Source organism: Cervus canadensis, chromosome 9 (assembly GCF_019320065.1).
Source record: "Cervus canadensis isolate Bull #8, Minnesota chromosome 9, ASM1932006v1, whole genome shotgun sequence".
Taxonomy (NCBI): domain Eukaryota; kingdom Metazoa; phylum Chordata; class Mammalia; order Artiodactyla; family Cervidae; genus Cervus; species Cervus canadensis.
The window spans coordinates 3136144-3162369 of NC_057394.1; the positions used below are offsets into that span (position 1 = coordinate 3136144).

Sequence of the window (26226 nt, forward strand, 5' to 3'; positions counted from 1 at the left end):
CTAAAGCTAAAAGGCACTCATTGGAAAAATCGAATCAAAACCTGGTGTCCTAACAAGACGGAGGAAAGAAGAGGAAATGCACAGACCACCAATATCCCAAATAAGACATCACTACAGATCCCACTGACAGGGAAACAGATGAAGAGGCTTTCAGAAATCACATTTTAGTCACCAAGTTTAGATAATTAGACGATGTGGACAATAATCCACAGTCTTACCGAAACAAATGCAGTAAGATGTCAGAAATCTAACTTGATTTATTTTCGGTAACAAATTGAATCTATGTCTAAAATCTTCCCGCAAAGAAAACTAAGAATTCACCAGTGAATTCTTGCCAACACTGATGTAAAAATAAACAAATTTCATACAAATTATTCCAGAAAGTAGCAAAAGAGGGAACATGAATCACTTCATTTCAAGAGGTCTGCATAAACTTAGTATTAAAAACAAATATATTGAAAGAAAATTATAGGCTGTTTTCCTTCATTAAAACACATGCTAAAATAATGAGAAAAATACAGACAAACTGAATCCAATAGTACATTCAACAAATAATAAATTTCAACCAAAGAGGCTTTATTCTAGTAATTCAATGTTGGCTTCATATCAGAAAATCAACTCTTGTAATTTGTATTACTAAGAAGTCAAGAATAAAATTTATATGATTATCTCAATAAATAAAAAAAGCATTTAAGAATAGTCAATTCCCACTCTTGATTAAAAATAATAATAACTTTAAAAACTACTCATGGAACTTTCTTAATCTATAAGGAGTAATTACACATGTGGTAATAACTTGCTTAATGATAAAACACTGATTTTAATGATAAAACAGCTTTCTGCAAGGATCAGAAACAGCACAGAAATGTCTAATATGCTGACTTCCAGCCAAATTTTTAAATTAACAGCCCCTATATCATCAAATGGGGCTTCTCAGGTGGCGCTAATGGTAAAGAATCCACCTGCCAGTGCAGAACACCAGTTCAATGCCTGGGTCAGGAAGCTCCCCTGGAGGAGGGCACAGCAACCCACTCCAGTATTCTTGCCTGGAGAATCCCACGGACAGAGGTGCCTGGCAGGCCACGGTCCATAATGCAGAGTTGGAAACAACTGAAATGACTTAGCATGCACACACATATTATCAAACAAGGCAAAAAAAGTAAGGCTCTATCAGGGTTAAAAGAGAAACATGAAAGCCATTATTTGGCTCCTACTTAGTGGGGTGTGCAGAAAAGCCAAAGAAGGTTGGTCCACAGTAACTTAATCCGGAAGCCCTGGGAAGGTTTACATAGAGACTGAAGAAGTACCAAGAGGGAGAGCTTTGCACTTCATGGAGGGAAAAAGAGAACTCCAGGGAAAAAGTCTAAGGGGAGTCCCAGATGCAGGAAGGAGGGCAGTGACTAGGAATCACCAGTGATTGTATTTAGGGGCCAGACAGAGAATAAGGACATGTAGCCATCCTTCCACGGAAAATGACAAGCTACAGAAAAGTTCTACGACCGAGAGTTTTGAGATTACATTTCTTCTTTACAAAAATGGCCCTAGTTCCTTGTGGGATCAGACTGAAAAGTGATGAAGTTTCCTCTAGAAAGTTAAGAGGCTCTTGGGGACAGGACAACGAGGATGGTGGCCACTGGCAGGCAAAGTGAAAGTCGCTCAGTTGTGTCCGAATCTTTGTGACCCCATGGACTATACAGTCCATAGAATTCTCCAGGCCAGAATACTGGAGTGGGTAGCCTTTCCCTTCTCCAGGGGATCTTTCCCACCCAGGGATCGAACCCAGGTCTCCCTCATTGCAGGCAGATTTTTTACCAGCTGAGCTACCAGGGAAGCTGTGGACTAAATGATATTTGGGAGAGAAAGTCACTTGAAAAGCATGAATGAAAGAAAGGAAATTAAAACCATTCAACACAGATTTAGAGAACAAACTTATGGTTACCAAGGGGAAGGAGTGAAGGAAAGAGGGAGCTTGTACACACTGCTAGATTTAAAATGGATAACCAACAAGGATCCGCCCTACAGCACACGGAACTCTGCTGAGTGTCATGTGGCAGCCTGGATAGCAGTGGGGTTTGGAGGTGAATGGCTACACGTATATGGACGGCTCAGTCCCTTCACCGTGCACCTGGAACCATCACAGCCTTGCTTATTGGCTCTACTCCAATATAAAATACAGACTTTAAAATTATTCAAGCAGTGGTCTTCCGATAATGTGACTAAGAAGTTAACAGGAAGAAGAATCAGCAAGACGCTATGGAAAGAGAGACAATGGTCCAAAACTCACAAGGGGCAAGGCAGTAGCAGAGACCAAAGTAATCAGGCTCTGCCACTTCATGCTGATGACTCAATTCCATTAATTCTGAAAGAAGTATTTAATTTTAAGTGTATTTACAGTGGCAGGCAATTTATCCAAGTGTTAAGACGCTGCCCTGAATTTTCATAGGTTAATCAGCACCTGACAATTTATTACTTGTAAAGAAATCTCAGATTTCACATTTACATGAAAATTACTTAATCAATTGCTCAGTGGAGGAGGAAAAAAAAAGGGGGGTGTAATCCAAAAGGGATAGCAGACATGTGCATAATCAGATTTCTCTGTAGACCTTCTGATTGAATTGCTCTGAGTTGAATTTAATGAAATCAATGAGAGAGAGAGACAGAAAGAGAGTCTGAGATTACATACTGCCAAAACCCATCCACGTACTGGAAGAAGTAACACATATAAACCAGAGTAGAACCAAGCAAATCAATCCTCTGTGCTGTTTGTCATCTAAGTCATATATCTGTATCTTATTATCAGAGATGTGTGTATAAATTACTTACTCAACAGACAAAGGCATTTCTTGATAATTTGGAAAAACTTATCTTTTTTCATGCAAATAGAGGCAAGCCCTCCAAGCTCACTTAGCTTTTCCTCTCTGGCTTCCTTTTCCAGATCTAAGCGGCCGAGTTAAAGCAGATGAAACAAACAGCATTTTTATAACTGATTTGTAGATCCTGCGGGTTCTAAGCAGGATCTTCTCCTCCAGCAAACACGACAACAGGAAAGTTGTCTGCCCTCAGGGTTTTCACTTTTAACAACTCTGAAGCATGGATCGTTGCTGAAACTGAAAAGAATAGACCTGAACTCTGAGAAATCCACCTTAAGCTATCGGCATGACCCTAAGTAACAAAGAGCCCACTCCTTGTAATATTAGCATCACGGAAGGGAAAATATATGCAGCAAGACAAAGCCGTGCAAAAGCCAATTTCAAGGGCACTTACGTAAATCTGATTGTTCCCAAAGCGCTTCTGAATTTCATAAAGCAGGCTGCTGTCGGTGAGCTCGCTGAGCGTCGCCAGGTCATCATTGGGAGCGGGAGGCATCAGCTTGGCCTGAGGGAAAACCAGGTAAGATGAATTCTAACTGCTTCCCAATCAACTGTCCTCACAGCTGAATGTTCCAGTTTCAATTACATGTCAAAAGTTTAGAGGCCACGTGATTAAAAGATGATATGGCTCACTTAAACACAGCAAAAAAAACTCAACAACTGTAGCAATGTACTCAGATGAGAATCTGTTTCTGTGCCCACCAGCCTGCACACGGACGCACACACACACGCCAACACACACGTGCCTCATGTGACCCAGCATCCATCACGCCCTGAAGTCTGTCTAATTTGCCCAGGCATGAACTGCGCTGAGCCCTAGGCAAGGCCAGCTGTCAAAGCACTCACGTTTGCAGTGCTTCCAAAACTAAAGGAAAACTCTTTTCAGGAAACTGAAGTGGGAAGAAAGCAGTGTACACAGACGTTAGCTTCCGCACACATGGAAGAAGGTGCTGGAATCCCACAACAGTCTCTAGAATTTTGGCTTATAATTTTTATTCTGTCCTACATTACTCTTAAGGCAGTGGTGAGGTTAAGGTAATTCTGCTAGAAAGAAAGAAATAATAAATTGTTTTCCTATTCAATTAATGTTGAGTGACAAGAGTTGAAAAACTGGAAAATACTTCAAATAAATGAGATGAATTTGAATTATTTAATTAGATGAAAATCTATCATTTACAAGTCAGAAATGGACAATGTTTAGTTTTACAGACATAGACAAACATCTCTAGCAAGTTACCATACATGTTGAACTTCCAAAACAACCATAAAAGAGAAAATCCTAGCAGGATTTTTTTTTTCCTTTAAAAGTGATGATTTACGCTAAGATAATAAAATTCTCTTATAGTCACTGCTCTAAGGAGCTGAATGCAAATTTCTGAGTGCACATTAACGTTAAAAAAAAAAAAAGCATGAACAGCACTGACGGAAGTTTCACATTTGTCCCAACGAGCCTGAAAGAACTATTGCAGCATCTCCTTGGAATTCTTGAGGATTTTCATCTACAGTCACAGCTGCTCCATGGTGAGAGAAAGTACTAGGCTGACAGTAAAAATGTGAAGACTTCCCAGCCGGCTTGTCGTGATGAAACATGAAAATACAGAGTTCGGGTAGATCAAGGGAAGAATTCCTTGTATTTATCATGTCACATTCCAGACTGATCAGGAATGAAGCTCTGATAATCAGTCTTAAGCAAGGCTCCCCAAGGGACACATACTTTATAAAGATTCCTGAAGCATTATGACAGCTGACAACCAGTAGAAAGAAAAACAGAAGTATGTCTGCGGATATTTTTATGTTCAGAGCTGAAGGCTCAGTAGTGTACACTACCAGTGGCTCCCAAACAATTATGACTAGAGTCAAAACTGAGACAGCATAAATATGTAAAAAAACAAAAAACTAACATCTTCACTGGGATCGATCATCGTGGCTCTTATGGCGATACACACATATCCATATGCATTGCCGGGCTCAGTCGTGTCTCACTCTTCCGGAGCCCATGGACTGGAGTCCACCAGGCTCCTCTGTCCACGGGGTTCTGCAGGCAATAATACTGGACCAGGTTGCCATGCCCTCCTCCAGGATACATGTGCAAACACACATATACTTTCTCCTCTTTATATATCCCTAGAGAAGGAAATGGCTACCCACTCCAGTCATTCTGCCCGAGAAGCACCACAGACAGGGGAGCCTGGCGGGCTACAGACCATGGGGGTCACAAAGAGTCAGACACGACTGAGCATGCACACTTTATATACAGACATACTTCCAAAACTAGAGATCTCAAACACAAGACATACATAATTCAGGGTGGAAAGTCAGGGAGAAATTAGAGAGCATTTTGATAAATGTTTTAAGATCCAAAAGGAATTTACATCTTGGAAATACTCTGAATTCACCCCTTCCTGTTCCCACTTGTCAACATGGCTGTGAGTGCTGTCAGATTCACTGCTTTGTTCTCTTTTGTTTGACTGTGTTTTCTCTCTATGGGACATATGCAGTGTATGTCAAGGAACCAGAAATTCAGTGGGCAAAGAGGAGTTCTGACAAATGGAATAAGTACAAGAAGACCCTGGGGAGACGTTGTTTAGGACGAAAGAACCAAGGATGCATGAATGAAGAGGGAAGAGGAAATTAAAAAAAAGAAAAAAGAGCTGCCTGGGATGGTCCTACCAGGGAAAGGGGCGACGATCTGACCAAACACCGCGCTTCCCAAAGCTGAAGCCCTCATCCTGCCTGCCCAGCACTTTAACGGTTGCTCCCTGCTTTGGGGGGCTTCCCTGAGAGCTCAGAGGCAAAGACCCTTAACTTCAGCTGTTTGCCATTTCATGCTTTGTAGGGCTTCTCTGGTGGCTCAGACGGTAAAGAATCTGCCCGCAATGCAGGAGGATTGGTTTCCATCACTGGGTCAGGAAGATCCCCTGGAGAAGGGATGGAACCCACTCCAGTATTCTTGCCTGGAGAACCCCACGGACAGAGGAGCCTGGAGGGCTATAGTCTGTGGGTTCACAAACAGTAGGACACGACTGAGCGACTTACACTTGAAGCTGGCTTTTTATTGCCTGAGACGTTTCTTAAGAGAGTGCAGTTTATCAGGTCCTTTGCTTGTTGAGGATTTACACTTTTGTGTACCTGGGTGTTGGTACAGAAAGAGAACCAGTGCCAACCTTCAAAATCCCTCTAGGCACATGCAGCATGGAACACACACTTTGTCTCCCAGGTATACAACTGTCCCGGGTCAGTAGGGCTATGAGAAATGAACCTGGAGCTTGCAGTCTTTTCCCCAAAGAGCACTGGACACTGTGTAAAAGAAACACTTGTGATTCTAGGCATCTTGAGTTTGTTTGGTCAGCTGAAACACTCAATTTGAAACTTGAGTGTCGGTTAAGAAGTGAAAATGAATTTTCAGAATTAGGATAATATATGTGAAAGTGTTTTTGTAAGCTCTTAAAGTACGATCTTAGATTATTACTTTTTAAAAGTGATTTATACTTACATTGCCAAAAAGAGGAATTATATGAAGTAAGAACAGACAAATGAATGCACAGAAGACTAAGCTACGTGGGCAAAACCTTACAGTCCGTCCATACAAGTAACAGTCTCAGAAACAGTAACTGTGTCTTACTGAGTGTTCATTCGTGCTTGGTAACTGTGCCGTCATATTGCAAGCTTAGCCTTTGTCATCTTCAAAACAACCAGGTAAGCTGAGTAATGTGTTCCCATCTGACAGACAGGGTTTAGTGAGGTTAAGGGGCTCCCAGGGCACAAAGCTCCGAAAGCAGTCCCGAACCGGAGCAAGTCTGCACGACCGCATCCTCCTCTCTCTTCACTCCCAGGAAAACACACCTTCACTGAACAGAATACAATGACCTGAATTTTAAGCTGGAGCCAAATTTAAATAAATATACCATGAAAGGAAAGACGAGAGAGGAGAAGAGAGAGAAGTCAAACAGGTGGGAAATTAAAAAGAGCATGGAAGAGGGCAGGTAGAGAGAGGCGGAATAGAAGGCAAGAACAGTACAAAGTGAAAGAGAAGAAAGAATATCATACATTTTTAAGTATCTTTAAAAAAAAGCCTACATTCTCAGAGATATGATAAAGCTAATGTGAATTTTGATCACTATCAGAACCAAGAAAAAAACGTTCAAATCAAGCCTTGAATATTCATTTACGTAGTTTATTGTTGTTTAGCCACTAAGTTGTGTCCTACTCTTTGTGATCCCACAGGCTGTAGCCTGCCAGGCTCCTCTGTCCACGGAATTTCTCAGGCAAGAATACTGAAGGGCATTGCCATTTCCTCCTCCAGGGGATCTTCCTGAACCAGGGATTGAACCCACATCTCCTGCTTGGCAGGCAGGTTCTTTATCACTGAGCCACCTGGGAAGTCCCACTTATGAAGTTATCATTTGATAAGACCTACATTTTGTAAAAATCTGGAAGGGGAGATGCTGTGGATTTTGTTCGTCTTGAATTACACATGATATGTTTCTCTTTAAACTGTGAATCAGAACTTGATTGCTCTGAGAAGGCTTCTCTAAAGCCCTCCTGGGAAGTGTGGGTGAAGAATCCAGTTGATGGATAGTCCTGCTGAGAAACCAAGCAGCTTGAGGCCAAGAATGAGCGACGACAGCGATGGCGCGATGCTCACAGCGGGAGATACGAGTGAAATATCCAACCAGTCCATCCTAGAGGAAATCAGTCCTGAATGTTCATTGGAAGGGCTGATGCTGAAGCTGAAACTCCAGTACTTTGGCCACCTCATGCGAAGAGTTGACTCATTGGAAAAGACCCTGATGCTGGGAGGGATTGGGGGCAGGAGGAGAAGGGGATGACAGAGGATGAGATGGTTGGATGGCCTCACCAACTCAATGGACATGAGTTTGAGTAAACACCAAGAGTTGGTGACGGACAGGGAGGCCTGGCGTGCTGCAGTCCATGGGGTTGCAAAGGGTCGGACACGACTGAGCGACTGAACTGACTAAACTGATTCCATAGATAACATAAGCACATGAAACCTGAACACTGACTTCTCCTCGTTTGATACCAGATCAATGCAACATGATGACAGCTGCTTTCAGTGCCTGTGACACAATTACAAAGACCTGACAGGAAAAACTGAAAAGGTATTCCGCAAGGATCACATTTGACGTTATGCGGCTAACATCCTTTCATTGCTTTCTGATTTTATTTTTTAGAGCTGCTTTAGATTCACAGCAAAATTGACAGGAAGGGACAGAAATCTCCCATATACACCGGTCCCCTCCTGCATAGCCTTTCCTATTATCAACATCCCTCACCAGGGTGGCACTTCTGTTACCATCACAAACCTACACTGAAACATCATTATCACCCAAGGCCCACGGATCACATCAAGGATCAGGATGGGAGGCCTGATCTTTACAGCCTGGCTACTCCTACATCCTTTCATCAAGGCCACACTGGTGTTACATGTCCTCTGGATTTGTACATATGTGTAACGTCAGTTATCTATGCTTACAGGGTCATACAGAGAAGTTCCACTGCCCTAAAGACTCCCTTCTCCACCTATGTATTCCCCCCGCCCCGATCCCTGGCAACCTCTAATGATTTCAGTGTCTCAATAGTTTGATTTTCTCTCGAATGTCAAATAGTATAATCATACAGTATACAGCCTTTTCAGACCAGCCTCTGTCACTTAAGAATATGTATTTAAGGTTACAGAATGCTTAAAGGATCTTTAAAAATGTTAAGAAAAAGCTTTGGCTTAAACTTCACTGAACACTCAATTTGTCTGTCACTATGGACTGAATGGTCCCCCTCCTCCAAATTCACATGTTTAAGCTCTAACCAGCATAAAACACTTTTTGGAGATAGTGATTAACAACAAGAAAAGGCCCTAAGTTGTGTCCAGTTCTTTGCGACCCCATGGACGTGGGGCTCCTACAGTCCATGGGACTCCTCTGTCCGCGGGCAGACAAGAATATTGCAGTGGGTTGCCATTTCTTCTTCCAAGGGATCGTCCCAATCCAGGGGTCGAAACTATGTCTCCTGCATTGCAGGCAGATTCTTCACCACTGAGCCACCAGGGAAGCTGGATAGGGCCTTTAGGAGGTTATAAAGGTGAAGGGAGGTCAAAAGGGTGGTGACCCGAACCTATAGGGTTAGTGTCCTTAAAAGAGACACCAAAGAGGCTGTTTATTCTCTCTGTACCATGTGAAGACACAAGGAGAAAGCGGTGGTCTGCAAGTCAGAAAGAAAACCTTCACCAGAAATGAGTCAGCCAGTGCCCTGATTCTGAACTTCCAGTCTCCAGAACTGCAAGGAAAAAGCTTTCTGGGGTTTAAGCCACTCCGTGTGTTGTCTTTCATTCTGGAAGCCTCAGCTGATGAACACACCTACTAAAATGTAAAGATATGTCAAAATTACAAAACTGAGTTTGTTATTTTAAAATAACAGAAATGAATGAAACTAAAAGTAGAGGTTCTTGAGAAAATCTCAGCAAACTGTCTTTAAAACATTCAAAATTAGATACAGTAGAAAAACAAAACACTTTCAGAGATTACTCTGACATTTATAAAAAGACTGTCATTTATAAAACATGAAATGTATAAAAGTCATTTACTTCTGTGGAACTGACGACCAAATACATTAATTTCTATAACCCCAAGCTCCTCAAAGTAATTTCCCATCTTTTGGACACTGGGACAAACACACACACACACACACAAAATACACCAGCACAGTTGCATTTAACACGTGACTCAGTGACTGATTTGCTTTCTTTTCTTGTTATGTAAAATATTTGATATTTGTAAGAAACAAAACACACAGTCTACATAATAATCAAAATGATAACTAATGCCACAATTGACAATATTCAGAAATTTAGCGTATTAGCTGAACTCCCATTCCTGGTAAGTTCAGATTACAAAATTCAAATCCTTGTGAAATACAACAGCAATATTTGTTAATGGTCAGTGTAATACCGTAACAATTTACATATGGGCATTTCACAAAATATCTGCATTCATTAATTTTTCTTTGAATGGAAATTACTGCGAGTTTATTCTGAAAAGTTGGCTCTAAGGCATGAAGTCATAGCTGCAGCCGTGGCAGACGTGCAGGGAGCGTGTGATTACCTGCTCAGGTTTGGTGGGGCCGTGCATGGGGGCATTCTCCACTGTGTTGTCCTGAGACTGTCGCTTGCACAGACCTTTTGTTGCATCTTTGAACATAATGTCTTTTTCCAACAAGCTGTCTTGCTTGGCGATTGGCAATACCAGGGGACTGCTGTAGGGAAAATTCATGCTATAATTAGTCTCCTCAAGTTGCCACCTCAATCAAAAACTACCATGACCAAACAGCTCAGTGATGGAAAGTTGTCTGGTTTACATAAGAAACAGTCTCAACGCTGCAGGGAAAATCAGTGAGAAACCTGAAGCTTTTCTATCAGCTCCAGATTTCATTCAACTTTGCTTCCAAGAGAAACATATATTTATTTCAACTGGAGAAGAAAATGTTTATGAATGTACAGTATATATAGCTTAACAGATGACCAATGGGCAATTTAAAAGCTAAGGTTGAAACTCATGATTGAACTAAGCAAAATATCTAAATGTGAAAATGAACTACAAACAAGTAAAAGCAACATTCTGCAGTTAATTAAATTATTATTCATATAGGATTTAAAATATATTATAGAATCATCTGAAAGTTGCTCAGTTGTATTTGACTCTTTGTGACCCCGTCGACTATAGTCTGGCCTGGAATTCTCCCAGGTTTCTTGCATTGCAGGGGGATTCTTTACCATCTGAGTCACCAGGAAAGCTCTAAAAAATCATGGGAAACATTTAAAATAGTTTGTGATGAAATGATAACAAGGGGATTAAAACTGAATGACACACTAAAGGGATGCATTGTTACAAACAATTCTAAAAGTTCTATTACTTCTTTGCCATTCAATTTAGGCAAAAAATAAATAAATGAAACTTGTATCATTTTTGTTGTTGTTGTTCTTCCATTGACATTGTGCCAAAAGAGAGCTCAGTTCGGTTCAGTTCAGTTCAGTCGCTCAGTCATGTCCACCTCTTTGCAACCCCATGGAATGCAGCACGCCAGGCTTCCCTGTCCATCAGCAAATCCAAGAGTTTACTCAAACTCATGTCCATTGATCCCCTGATGCCATCCAACCATCTCATCCTCTGTTGTCCCCATCTCCTCCCACCTTCAATCTTTCCCAGCATCAGAGTCTTTTCCAAAGAGTCAGATCTTCCCATCAGGTGGCCAGAGAATAGGAGTTTCATCTTCAACATCAGTCCTTCCAATGAATATTCAGGACTGATCTCCTTTAGGATGGACTGGTTGGATCTCCTTGCAGTCCAAGGGACTCTCAAGAGTCTTTTCCAACACCACAGTTCAAACCCATCAATTCTTCAGTGTTCAGCTTTCTTTATAGTCCAACTCTCACATCCATAGATGACTACTGCAAAAACCATAGCTTTGACTACATGGACCTTTGTTGGCAAAGTAATGTCTCTACTTTTTAATATGCTGTCAGGGTTGGTCATACCTTTTCTTCCAAGTAGTGAGCATCCTTTAATTTCATGGCTGTAGTCACCACCTACAGTGATTTTGGAGCCTAAAAAAATTAAGTCAAGTGGGCCTTAGGAAGATCACTACAAACAAAGTTAGTGGAGGTGATGGAATTCCAGTTGAGCTATTTCAAATCCTAAAAGATGATGCTGTGAAAGTGCTACAACTCAATATGCCAGCAAATTTGGGAAACTCAGCAGTGGCCACAGGACAGGAAAGGGTCAGCTTTCATTCTAATTCCTAAGAAAGGCAATACCAAAGAATGTTCGAACTACCGCACACTTACACTCATCTTACATGCTAGTAAAGTAATGCTCAAAATTCTCCAAGCCAGGCTTCAACAGTACATGAACCATGAACTTCCAGATGTTCGAGCTGGATTTAAAAAGGCAGAGGAGCCAGAGATCAAATTGCCAATATCCCTTGTATCATCGAAAAAGCAAGAGAGTTCCAGAAAAACATCTACTTCTGCTTTATTGACTATGCCAAAGCCTTTGAATGTGTGGATCACAACAAACTGTAGAAAATTCTGAAAGAGATGGGAATACCAGACCACCTGACCTGCCTCTTAAGAAACCTGTATGCAGGTCAGGAAGCAACACTTAGAACTAGACATGGAACAACAGACTGGTTCCAAATAGGAAAAGGAGTATGTCAAGGCTGTATATTGTCACCCTGCTTATTTAACTTATATGTAGAGTACAACATGAGAGACGCTGGGCTGGAGGAAGCACAAGCTGGAATAAAGATTGCTGGGAGAAATATCAATAACCTCAGATATGCAGATAACACCACCCTTATGACAGAAAGTGAAGAAGAACTAATGAGCCTCTTGATGAAAGTGAAAGAGGAGAGTGAAAAAGTTGGCTTAAAGCTCAACATTCAGAAAATTAAGATCACGGCATCTAGTCTCATCACTTCATGGCAAATAGATGGGGAAACAGTGGAAACAGTGGCTGACTTTATTTTTCTGGGCTCCAAAATCACTGCAGATGGTGACAGCAGCCATGACATTAAAAGACACTTGCTCCTTGAAAGGAAAGTTTTGACCAACCTATACATCTTATTAAAAAGCAGAGCTATTACTTTGCCAACAAAGATCCATGTACTCAAAGCTATGGTTTCTCCAGTAGCCATGTATGGATGTGAGAGTTGGACTATAAAGAAAGCTGAGCTCCAAAGAATTGATGCTTTTGAACTGTGGTGTTGGAGAAAACTCTTGAGAGTCCCTTGGACTGCAAGGAGATCCAACCAGTTCATCCTAAAGGAGACGAGTCCTGGGTGTTCATTGGAAGGTCTGATGCTGAAACTGAAACTCCAGTCTTTTGGCCACCTGAATTGAAGAACTGATTCATTGGAAAAGACCCTGATTCTAGGAAAGATTGAAGGTGGGAAGAGAAGGGGATGACAGAGGATGAGATGGTTAGATGGCATCACGGACTCGATGGACATGAGTTTGAATAAACTCTGGGAGCTGGTGACGGACAGGGAGGCCTGGTGCGCTGCAGTCCATGGGGTCGCAAAGAGTCAGACACGACTGAGCGACTGAACTGAACTGACTGAAAAGGAGGAAGAGGCTCCCCCAGTGGCTCAGTGGTAAAGAGTCTGCCGCCAATGCAGGAGATGCAGGAGAGAAGAAGATGTGGGTTCGATCCCTGAGTTGGGAAGATCCCCTGGAGGAGGGCATGGCAATCCATTCCAGTACTGTTGCCTGGAGAATCTCATGGACAGGGAAGCCTGCCAGGCTACAGTCCACAGTGTCACAGAGCGTTAGGCATGACTGAAGATACCTAGCCAGGGCGCATGCAAAAGGAAGAACTGGTGAGTTTACTAAAACAGCTGAAATACTTCTTTCACATCCCAAATCTAACTGCAGTGTTAACAGAAGGCTCTTTGAAAGACACACTTGAAATGAGACTGGTCCAGGAATAATATAGTGACCTCATTCTACATCAGTCCTGACCTCAATTTGGCTTCTATTTGACCTTCTAACACCTTTAACATCCCTGGGCCACAGTTCCACGCTTGCCAAATGCAGGAATGAGAATATCTACATGTATTTCAAGTCGTAATGTTCAGTGATGCTAACACACTCACGTGCATTTAAAAATATCATTTATACACTCAATAAGATCACAGGTTATAAAGCCTATGACTTACTACCAACAATAATTACAAACACCCACATTCATGTAAGAAGAATGCCTTGGAATGATTTGGTTGGGTTGATAGACAGCATATTAATTAGTCATGCAGATATTTTCTGTGAGAAAGTGAAAAACATGCACTTAGGTTCATGGCATGTGTTAATGTTTTGACATCTATGGAACAATTTTTCTTCAGACTTCTATTCTATTTTTAAAATAGAACACACTTTATCCATAATCACTGTGGTTAACAATAGCATCCCCATGTTAATGTCTATATATTTAGCTTTTCACTGATTATCCATTTGTAGAATATAAACATATATTAAAATTCTATTCTTTTAGGAAAAGGAAGACTCTTGAAGTAATCATTGGTATTTTAATGCTCATTAAACCTTTATCAATTATGGCAAAATATTTTACATAAGGTTAATTTAAAAGATAAGTGCAATTATATAGAAAGAAGAATTCAGCTTCATAAACAAGAAACATATAAAGCATATGAAGAAATATGCTGAGTGAATAGCAGTTTGCATCAAAAAGATGGACTCATGCCGAAGAAGTCAGTAACATTCCTCTCATTCCAACAGAGCTTCTCCCTGCTCCAGACCCCTGACCCTTCACTTCTTAGAGAACTTACTTTAAAGATCTTAAGATTATGATTTTTTTAAATCTCTGCCTGCCTTTAAGATATAAACCCCTGTTAGGCTTACAAGGGCTTCCCAGGAGGCGCTAGTGGTAAAGAACCTGCTTGCCTTGAATCTATAGATTGAGGTGGGTAGTATACTCATTTTCACTATATTGATTCTTCTGATCCATGAACACGGTATATTTCTCCATCTATTTGTGCCCTCTTTGATTTCTTTCACCAGTGTTTTATAGTTTTCTATATATAGGTCTTTTGTTTCCTTAGGTAGATATATTCCTAAGTATTTTATTCTTTTTGTTGCAATGGTGAATGGAATTGTTTCCTTAATTTCTCTTTCTGTTTTCTCATTGTTAGTGTACAGGAATGCAAGGGATTTTGGTGTGTTAATTTTATATCCTGCAACTTTACTATATTCATTGATTAGCTCTAGTAATTTTCTGGTGGAGTCTTTAGGGTTTTCTATGTTGAGGATCATGTCATCTGGAAACAGTGAGAGTTTTACTTCTTCTTTTCCAATCTGGATTCTTTTTATTTCTTTGAAACATGTAAATTATCATATGTGGAATGAATCACCAGTCCAGGTTCCATGCAGGGAACCTGCTCGGGGATGGTACACTGGGAGGACCTAGAGGGATAGGATGGGGAGGGAGGTGGGAGGGGTTTCAGGATGGGGAACACATGTACACCCATGATGGATTCAAGTCAATGTATGGCAAAACCAATACAACATTGTAAAGTAAAATAAATAAATAAAAATAAAGACACTCAGAAAAAAGAAAAGAACCTGCCTGCCAATGCAGGAGATGTAAAAGACACTGCTTCAGTCCCTGGGAAGAATGGGCTTCCCCAGTAAAGATCCCCTGGAGGAGGGCATGGCAGCCTACTCCAGTATTCTTGCCTGGAGAATATCATGGACAGAGGAGTCTGGCGATCTATGGTCCATAGAGTCGCATAGAGTCAGACACGACTGAAGCGACTTTATGACACATGCCCATGCTTACAACCCAGGGGTTCTGCCTGCAGAAACTGACAGCCACCCTTCTGAGATGCAATCATCATAACAGATGGCACTCGGTCTCCCTGTCACTGCTGGAGGGCAGGAGCCTGACTTCCATAAACACCAGCGAGCAAACTCATGCCTCATCACTCCAACCAGCTCTGGTTAACTTCCTCCAGCACTTTTCCTCTAGGCCCGGCACTAACAAGCTTTGAGGCCTTTACGTTCAATCTCTCTTCCCTACTGCTAAGTGCATGTGTGTGCTCATCCACTCAGTTGTTTACCACTCTTCGTGACCCCCTAGACTGCAGCTCACCAGGTTCCTATGTCCATGGGATTTCCCAGGAAAGAATAATGGAATGGATTTGCATTTCCTCATCCAGCGGATCTGCCATCCTCTTGAATTAAGTATTTACTGACTTTTCTGGTGCATTTTTTTCTTTGATGCTAACAAGAGATTACTGTCATACTTCTACATATTATTCTACACTCTTCATATTTTCTTTAATGAAAAAGTATTCTAATTATAAAAAAATTATGACTAGACATTTATCAGTGAAAAAGAAAAAATCAGATTAAATAGCTTACTTTCTAAAAGAAGGCTTTTGGTAAGGCAGCCTCCATAAACACAAAGAAAATGAAAGAGCTACCATCCAAGGGTACTTTAGATTAATGCAGGAGAGGTAAATTTAACTTGACTGTGGAAGAAATTAGATGGTACTACACCAGCACACACCCAATTTCCAAACTCGACTGGATTTATTCAAGAGTTACTTATTTCTATAAACATAAAAAGCATTTCATGCAGAGCAAATGTGCCTGTAGGAACTGGGATTCTATTTCTGAAAATTGAAAGAGGAACATCATTAAACTAACGAAGGCAACAATTACTGCCCATTATAACTCAGGCAATTTTGGAAAGCTAAAGAGAACAAATAAAATGGACTGTATTGAGATACATTTGGCCCATAAGGGAAGAAAATTTAATAGAAACAAATGTGGAGAAATGGCATATGTGATTCAGTTATTTTGATGGTTAAAGTAATGGACCAAGTAGATAGTTCCCAATTTTAATCTTATGAACATAGCTATATAAATTACTTATTATAGGGAACTGGAGTTTTTCTGCATCAATGAAATAAAATAATGAACCAAAGATTAACATGGAATGAAACATTTCTTAGAAAGTGTTTCAATTAATTGCTATTGTTGACACCCCCTAATAAAACAAACAAACAAAAAATTGACTTTAGGTTTTGTAAAACCTACAACTTAAAAAACCACTTTGGTAAAATATCACTTGTCTCTAAAACAAAAATAAAAATTTCAATGTGTCACTTGTGTTTGGATTTGATATAATGCTGTTTTTAAGACATTCATTTGAGAGTAGTCTCATTCATCTCAGAGGAGTTCTCAACAGTTATCTGCAAAGAAACTTAAAAATTCTCTTAAAGTAAGTTGAATCCAGAATTCTGTGCATTATGAAGGGAGTTTCTGAATATCTCAAAGAGTTACACAGTTGCTTAGTCATCGAGAACAAGCCCACAAGACAGAGGCCACCCTCATAACCCTGTGTTGTACTGCAGTGTGTTTCTGACATAGATGGACCACCTAGAGTCAGCATGAACCCCCAAGGTAAGGCACCATCCTCAGCAAGTCTGTCCCACTTCGGATGTCGGCCACAAGTCTGGGCATTCCCAGGCCACCTGCACTTTGGACCAACTAGCTACAAATTCAGGTGTTCCCTCAACCCTTCTCAGGTTAGACAATTCCCTGGAATGAATCAAGAAAGCCTTATACTTAGTACTGCATGGCTACAAAGTTCATTTGGGTTTTTCCATAAGATTCCAAACCAACTTTTTGGCCAATGCAATATTACACCTTCATCATGAAGTATACAGATCAGGACAAACAGACACACACAGTAAGGTCTTGGAGGGCCCTGAACTCAGGTCCTGTGCCCTCTTTCCACGGAGCAAGGGCACATTATCATTCTAGTATATCGGTGTGTATACCAACCAGGAACAGAGGTTAGGCTGGCTCAAAGCCCTCATCCTTATCCTTAAATAGCATCATTGGATTTTAGATGCTCAGAGTGAACCGAGTCAAAGGGTTGGGTGGATAAGATGGTGGACAGATGGAAAAGAGTGGCCCCGTCTTGTTCTAATCCCACAGGCATCTCTGTTCAGAAAGCGATTCCACAGAAGATGGCAAGGACTGTGAGCTAGAATTTTGTTGAGGCTGCCATCACCCTAACACCAAAACCAGACAAAGAAAACTACAGGCCAATATCACTGATGAACATAGATGCAAAGATTCTGTTTCCTTTTGTATTGCAAAGTTGACTTGTTCATTTTACCTTTTTCCTGAAAGCAAAAGGTAGTTTTCTTTTTTTGTGCCATCTTTGTCTGGTTTTGCTATTAGGGTGATGGCAGCCTCAACAAAATTCTAGCAAACAGAATCCAACAACATACTAAAAAGATCATACATCATGACCAAGTGGGCTTTATCCCAGGGATGCAAAGATTCTTCAATATTTGCAAATCAATCAATGTGATATACCACATTAACAAATTGAAAGATAAATTTCAATTTGAGATATGATTATCTCAATATATGCAGAGTAAGCCTTTACAAAATTAAACACCCATTTATAATAAAAAAAACTCTTCAGAAAGCAGGCATAGACGGAACATACCTCAACATAACAAAAAGCCATCTACAATAAACCCACAGCAAATATTATCCTCAGTGGTGAAAAATTGAAAACATTTCCTCTGAAGTCAGGAACAAGACAAGGGTGCCCACTTTCACCACTACTATTCAACATAGCTTTGGAAATTTTAGCCACAGCAATCAGAGAAGAAAAAGAAATGAAAGGAATTCAGATTGGAAAAGAAGTAAAACTCTCATTGCTTGCAGATGACATGATCCTCTACATAGAAAACCCTACAGACACCACCAGAAAATTACTAGAGCTAATCAATGAATAAAGTTGCAGGATACAAAATTAATACATAGAAATCTCTTGCATTCCTGTACACTAACAATGAGAAAACAGAAAGAGAAATTAAGGAAACAATTCCATTCACCATTGCAACAAAAAGAATAAAATACATAGGAATAAATTTACCTAAACAAAAGACCTATATATATAGAAAACTATAAAACACTGATGAAAGAAATCAAAGATGAGACAAATAGATGGATAAGTATACCATGTTCATGGATCAGAAGCATCAATATGGTGAAAATGAGTATACTATACAAAATCAATGCAATCCCCAAAACAATGCAATGGATCAGAAGCATCAATATGGTGAAAATGAGTATACTATACAAAACAATGCAATGCAATACTATACAAAACAAAACACCAAAGGCATTTTTCACAGAATTAGAACAAATAATTTCACAATTTGTATGGAAACACAAAAAACCTTGAATAGCCAAAGCAATCTTGAGAAAGAAGAATGGAACTGGAGGAGTCAAACCTGCCTGACTCCAGACTATACTGCAAAGCTACAGTCATCAAGACAGTATGGTACTGGCACAAAGACAGAAATATAGATCAGTGGAATAAAACAGAAAGCACAGAGATGAATCCACGCACCTATGGACACCTTACTTTTGATAAAGGAGGCAAGAATATACAAGACAATCTCTTTAAAAAGTGATGCTGGGAAAACTGGTCAACCACCTGTAGAAGAATGAAACTAGAACCCTTTCTAACACCATACACAAAAATAAACTCAAAATGGATTAAAGATATAAATGTAAGACCAGAAACTATAAAATTCTGAGGAAAACATAGGCAGAACATGCACTTGCTTGCTCAGAAATCACAGCAAGATCTTCTGTGGTCCACCTCCCAGAGTAATGGAAATAAAAGCAAAAATAAACAAATGGGACCTAATTAAACTTAAAAGCTTTTGCACAATGAAGGAAACTATAAGCAAGGTGAAAAGACAACCTTCAGAATGAGAGAAAATAGTAGTAAATGAAACAACTGACAATCTCGAAAATATACAAGCAGCTCATGCAGCTCAATACCAGAAAAATAAACGACCCAATCAAAAAATGGGTCAAAGAAAAACAGATATTTCTCCAAAAAAGATACAGATGGCTAAAGAACACATGAAAAGATGCTCAACATCACTCATTATCAGAGAGATGCAAATCAAAATCACAATAAGGTACCATTTTATGTTGGTCAGAATGGCTGCTATCAAAAAAGTCTACAAACAATAAATGCTGGAGAGGGTGTGGAGAAAAGGGACCTCGCTTACACTGTCGGTGGGAATGCAAACTAGTACAGCCACTATGGAGAACAGTGTGGAGATTCCTTTAAAAACTGGATATAGAACTGCCATATGACCCAGCAATCCCACTCCTGGGCATACACACCAAGGAAACCAGAACTGAAAGAGACACATGTACCCCAATGTTCATCGCAGCACTGTTTCTAATAGCCAGGACATGGAAGCCACCTAGATGTCCATTGGCAGATGAATGGATAAGAAAGCCATGATACATATACACAATGGAATATCACTCAGCCATTAAAAAGAACACATTTGAGTCAGTTCTAATGAGGCGGATGAAACTGGAGCCTATTATACAGAGTGAAGTAAGTCAGAAAGAAAAACATCAATACAGTATATTAACACATTTATATGGAATTTAGAAAGATGGTAATGACAACCCTATGTGCAAGACAGCAAAAGAAACACAAATATAAGGAACAGAGTTTTGGACTCTGGGAGAAGGTGAGGGCAGGATGATTTGAGAGAATAGCACTGAAACATGTGTATTACCATATGTGAAATAGGTGACCAGTCCAAGACTGATGCATGAAACAGGGCACTCAAAGCGGTGCACTGGGACAACCCAGAGGGATGGATGGGGAGGGAGGTGGGAGTGGGAGGGAAGCTTTGGAGCGGGGGACACACGTACACCCATGGCTGATTCATGTCGATGCATGGCAAAAATCACCACAATATTGTAAAGTAACTAGCCTCCAATTAAAATAAATTAATTTTTTTAAAAAAAGGAAATAGTAAGTTGGGGTTTTAAATGATGATGAAATACGGGCAACTGTAATTCAGATGAGGTTTTACTTGTAAAATCTTCGGAATGAGGACTAGAGATAAAAAGTGGGAGAAGAAAAAAATATAGAAGAAAAACTGTAGATTATATGGAGGAGAGAAGACATTTTAAGTTCTTTATAGCTCTGTGCTTCTCCTATCAATGAATATGCCCCGATCTGTCCTGGGAAAAATAAGGAAAGGGGGAAAAAAGGAGGGGAGCTTGCAGAAGATCTCAGCAATAGTGAGGAGAGAAGACAGACAGAGATCCAAACCCTCCCCAAACGCTGGGTGTTGTAACCACTGACTCCCACACCACTGGTTAGGAAAGAAATGCTGCTTTGTGAATGATGCCTAAGAGATTTTTAAAGAAATACATTTCTATTTCCTGTCAATCATGTCAACTGTCTGATTCACTGCATACATGGTCTCTACTTGAAAATGTCCCAACATATCTCAGTAAATTGTTGTCCAAACCAATCACCACTGTGAAACTGTAACAAAAATCAACAACCAGTCTTTTTTTTTCCCTCTAAAACATACAAGCATTTACCAGCTTTAAAGAAAGAGTTCTCATTCATAATGTCTGTGACTTCTTTATAGCTGTGGTTGTTGATTTTGTTCATCACTCAGTCGTGTCTGACTCTTTGGGACCCCATGGATTGCAGCACGCCAGGCTTCCCTGTACCTCACTATCTCCCAAGTTTGCCCAAGGGGCTTCTTTATAGAGGAGACTTCAGATGTCCACATTTTTCCTTCCCACACTGAAACAAGGTCTGAAAGTCAGTTACAGAAATCAAGACTTTCTGCCTTAAAACGTAAGTGTACCTAGTTATTTTCATCCTGTCTGTTTATTCTAGTTCATATTTATTTCTAACACTACAAAGATAAAATCATGAATGATAGAAAAAATTTTACAAAATCGGTTGGTTGTTAAACTAAACAAGTACCTGTCACTTGAGTTGCTCTTCAATATAATTTTTGATTTTATCCCCGAAGAAAGTCTTGACATTACACTTAATCTCCGTTGTCTGACAAAACACAAATTCGGAGATGGGAAGCACCTTCCTCAAGGTCCCACTGCTTGTATGCAGCAGATTTCGCTTTCAGCCTGAAATATTTTTTCCTCGTGCATTTATGTTATTGAGATATAATCTACATAACACAAAATATTCACACTTTCATGGTGTACAAGTCAGTGCTTTTTAGCACATTCACAAATGCGTGTAACCATCTCATCTACTTCCAGAAAATTTCCATCATCTCCCTAAAGAAACCGCATATCCATTCAGAGGTACTTCCCATCTTCCCCTCACCCCGCTCATCCAACTAATAATGTACCTTCTGTCTCGATGCATTCGCTAATTCCAGGCATTTCTTTATAAATTCAGTATGTGGTCTTCTGTCTCTGACCTTCTTCACTCAACATAATGTTTGTAAGTTTCACCTTGTTTACGCATGTGTCAGTCTTTAGGCCATACTTTAGATAGTAAGAAATCATTAGCTTCATACTTAAGACAGAAAACTGTGACTATTTGTATTAATTCCCTCATAGCTCAGTTGGTAAAGAATCCACCTGCAATGCAGGAGACCTGGGTTCGATCCCTGGGTTGGGAAGATCCCCTGGAGAAGGGAAAGGCTACTCACTCCAAGATTCTGGCCTGGAGAATTCCTTGGGGTCGCAAAGAATTGGACACGACTGAGCAACTTTCATTTCACTTCATTTGTATTAATATTCCCTACTTGAGGAAATTTAGCCATGATGATAGTTAACTGGAAATCTCTTGGTTTCGTTAGATAGCTATTGGTTTAGTTAGAAATATGGAATGTACTTAAAAATACCATCATTGGTCTCATGATGAAGGGCTGAAATGGTAATGTTTAAAAACCAGAGGGTTTTCATGCCTAACTTATTTACAGTCCACAAGTAACTTTCAGTAAACACTGCTAGGCAGGCTCTGACTTCTGGCTGAGAGACGGGCTTAACGTTCACTGAAAAGTGACAGGTGACTAGAGAAGATGATCAAGGAGGAAGACTGAGTCCTCGCGAGTGAGGTCGACGGCTTTATGATGGGGGAGGAGGCACTCACAGCTTGCTGGGGAGGACAGGAAGGTCAGGGACGATCTCTTCATAAGGGTCCTCTTGGGCCAAGGTCTGCACACAGAGAGGCGCCTGCATTCTTCCTTCCCAGGCAGACTCGGCCTTCAGCAGCATTTCCTCAATCAACTCCGACGCGGCGACGTCTACAAGAAACCAGGAGGTGATCGGAGCCAGTGAGTGCTGACATCACAGGAAACCACTCCCTTTCAATGACCCTGCTACGCGTACTGTGCTACGACTTATCAAAACAAAAAACATGAAAAGTCCACGGTGGGAATGCAATGGCAGAATCACCATTTTAAGACTACTCCATGGTACATCGGTGAGTGACATAAGTTAATTACAAGTGAAAAGAACAAATATAAAAATAATATTCACGGAGTGGTCATGGGGAAACTTTGAAATCACTGAGAAGTTGGGCTTGACACAACTTAAAGTCGGTTTTCCTCCATGAGAATCTCCCTTCATCCTGGTGAATATAAAGTCAAAAGAGGGAAAGAGCTGTACCCTCCCAACAACTGGGCGCTTCTAAAACGTTCAGCAGGCATTCTACAGGCATTCTGCTAAGTGGGCAGATGCACAAATAAATACACTGTTGTGCTTTTTAAAAACAGTGGGCTTGGCCTCTCTCCATGGCCTAGTTTTCACTTCCAATAAGAAACAAAAATAATCATATTTCCCTACAAATCACACCTTAACAATGACATCCGAACATTCTCGGGCAGCACTATAGATGTGCGTTAATCAAATTTATGCTTGTTAGCAACTGAAACTGGAAATCAGTACATCCTGAAGAAAAAGTCACATTCATAACAATTAGGAACTGGATGCCCGCAGCTGCTCCTTTCAGACCCTCACAACTAAATTGTGTGACCTCCCGTGTCTGTGAACTTGAGTTACATGGCTTTATAGGCTGGATGAAGTAACTCAGCTACTGCAAGAAGATATTTAAGCCAGGATTTGCTCAGCATTTGCTTTAGATTAAATCATTCCTGTGTAATGAGTAGGAGACAGCTCAGTGCCCTCATGTTGGGAGATTATTTCTGTACCGAGAAACAGCGCTATGTCAAACTGCTTTTATCCCCTAGATAATCTTTCATGTGTTCATTCCAAATTCAAAGAACACAAAATAGCAAGAATAGAACCTAGCAGTGATGAACTGACTTTTCTGTGCTCAGCTAAAATGGGTGTCTCGCTCACTGTCCTTTGCACTATTATCTAACTCCTCCCTCTTACAGTTGCGTGAGATGCCGTATGTCCTGTGACTGCTTGAAGCTTCTCACTGCCTAGAAGCCCTCTGTCCCTTGTGTGTGTGAGAAGTATTTTCATTCAATCAGCAAGTGTTTACTAAGAATCTACTATGTTCCCATCACGATGTCTCCTGTGATCAACACGGCATGGAAACCGGATGATGCGGATGCTAGACGCTGCATGAGCAATGCAGGCAAAACTGCCTGAGACTCGTCAGACACGAGGCCCACGGCAGCCGGGGTGAGTCTAGACCAGCAGATTAGTCACTCCCGGGCTCCGGGACTGTCACTGTCCATCGCCTTGGGATGTCTCTTTTTTAGCAAGTTGACACTAGACCCGAAAGGTCAAAGTGTGACAAACAGGGGTCCCTGCTGTCTGGGGTCAATCATATACACCATTCTCCGGGAAAAATGCCAGAATTACGATCCTGACTAAACGTCACCTTCTATTGGAACTAGAGTTAACAGAGGACGTGACTTGTATTTCCAATAAAAAAGTTTGGAAAAGGAATGGAAAAGCTAAAAGTTTCTATTTACTCTTTTAATATTTACCATTAAGCATATTTTTGGTAGATAATGGTAAGATTACTACCCTATTACTAATATTAACATGATTCTGAAGTTTGAAACTATTAAGCTATCTCACAGCTGTTAGTGAAGTCTTCAGTCTATTTTCAGCAAATAAGATGAATAAACATTAGACAATGATACTTAATTCCAATAAAATAACAAATACAGCATTCTGTCTTAAATTGGAGATTTATCAGGTAATCACACTTCGCCTTGAGACACCCAAGGTGATTGACATGAAATAAGAATCTTCAGGCATGACAAGCTTTTAGGTCACCAGAGGAATAAAAATGAGAAGAATAAGTATATTTATGTTATTCAGGTCAGTTATGACCTTCAAAAATTTTATATTATTTTGTTACTTTGGCTAGACTTTTCTCTTTATTACTTAGAACTTTTATTTTTTAATATACCAAAACACTTTATAGGTAGTAACATTGTCAAGTTTTAAAAATTAGAAAACTAATGTAGCACTCAGTTTTTAAAAGAGTGGCAAAAAGAACTCTAGAAAACTTCAAAAAGGTATTTATTAGAAAATAAGCAACATTAAGATTGTCAAAGTTTTAAATTAGGTTGGTAATGCTAGTCTCTATTGCCTGAAGTATTACAGAAAGAAGAAAATACCATTACCACTTTAGAGTACGCTAAGGAACAAGCATGTATTTTAGAAAGTACATTTTAAAGTAAGCGACAGTGCAAGAATCACTGCCCAGAAAATGTAAGGCCTCAAAAGCACGCTGCAATGAGCACAATGCAACGGTCCCTGTGAGCGCTAGCTGTCCTCTAACAGGCTCCGTAACAGAGCGTGCGCAGGAGCTGGTGACCCATGCTTGACCGGCGTGAGGCGGGGGGCGTTTCACAGAACCTCCCAGGGCACACTGCCTCACGCCGCAGCTGGGGCAGTGACGGGTCAGCCACTCCAGGACGATGGAAAGGGACCCGGTGTGATGCTCACGGCTTACCCGAGGCCTTCTCCTCGTGGCAATTCAGAAGGTGTGGATTTGCCTGATGCATCAAAAGCAGCTTCACCAGGTTCGCCTGAAACAGGAAAGGTAACTGACATAGTCACCATCATGCTGGCTACTTAGGATTCAGCAGCAAATTGTCCACAGTTACTATCCTCCAGGGGCACGGATGGAAGGAGAATGCATTAGCATGACCTACTGCCGCAAAGGTTTCTTACTCTCTGCTTCCAGTTCTTACTTTTTTTTTTTTTTTTAAATGACATTCAAACTGTTTCATCAATTAACACATTCAAATATAAGGGTTAAATCATTGAGGATTTGAAAAGGTTCACTTAACATTTCTCAGGTTTATTTTAGGGCATCATTTGGGAGGGAATGGGGCCCCCCTGATGGCTCAGCGATAAGGAATCCACAAAATAACTGGAGATGTAAGTTCTATTCCTGGGTCCGGAAGATCCCCTGGAGGAGGAACTGGCAACATACTCCTGTATTCTCACCTAGAAAATCCCATGGACAGAGTGGCCTGGCAGAAGACAGTCCATGGGGTCGCAGAGTTGGACCTGACTAAAGGGACTTAGCGCACACACACACGGGAGGGTTTATACGTTACAGGTGCTTTGTTTTGGAGAAGGAAATGGCAACTCACTTCATTATCATTTGCTGGGGAACTCCATGGACAAAGGAGTCTGGTGGGCTACAGTCTATGGGGGTCACAAAAAAGAGTTACACGTGACTTAGCCACTAAACAAGGGCTTGAATTTAACAATTCATGAAAGTCACATTTCTCGTTTCTCTCCATCCATTACAGCACCAGGGCTGATATGAACCCAAGGTCCCACTGGACAGTTAGAAGCACTTCATCTCAAGTTATCAGAATAAAGCACCTTGATGAGAGATTAATATATATTTTAGAGTTTATTATAAAACACATGATACATACAAAGAGTACATATAATGGGTATGTACCACTGAGAGAGCAAATAATGAAACAGAGTCCCATGCACTCAAGTTTTTAAAATGCC

General features: G+C 40.6%; 1 protein-coding gene across 3 annotated transcripts in view; it reads right to left on the minus strand.

The window, feature by feature from the left end:
- The window catches only part of MYO16 (myosin XVI), a 501160-nt gene that overhangs the window by 253423 nt on the left and 221511 nt on the right, over positions 1–26226 (minus strand). For all 3 annotated transcript variants that reach the window (XM_043477832.1, XM_043477831.1, XM_043477833.1), the window contains 4 exons: positions 25202–25277; positions 22409–22562; positions 9986–10136; positions 3265–3375 (listed from right to left, as the gene is read on the minus strand). In XM_043477832.1, coding sequence (XP_043333767.1) covers positions 3265–3375; positions 9986–10136; positions 22409–22562; positions 25202–25277 — 492 coding nt within the window. The remainder of the gene's footprint in view (positions 1–3264; positions 3376–9985; positions 10137–22408; positions 22563–25201; positions 25278–26226) is intronic.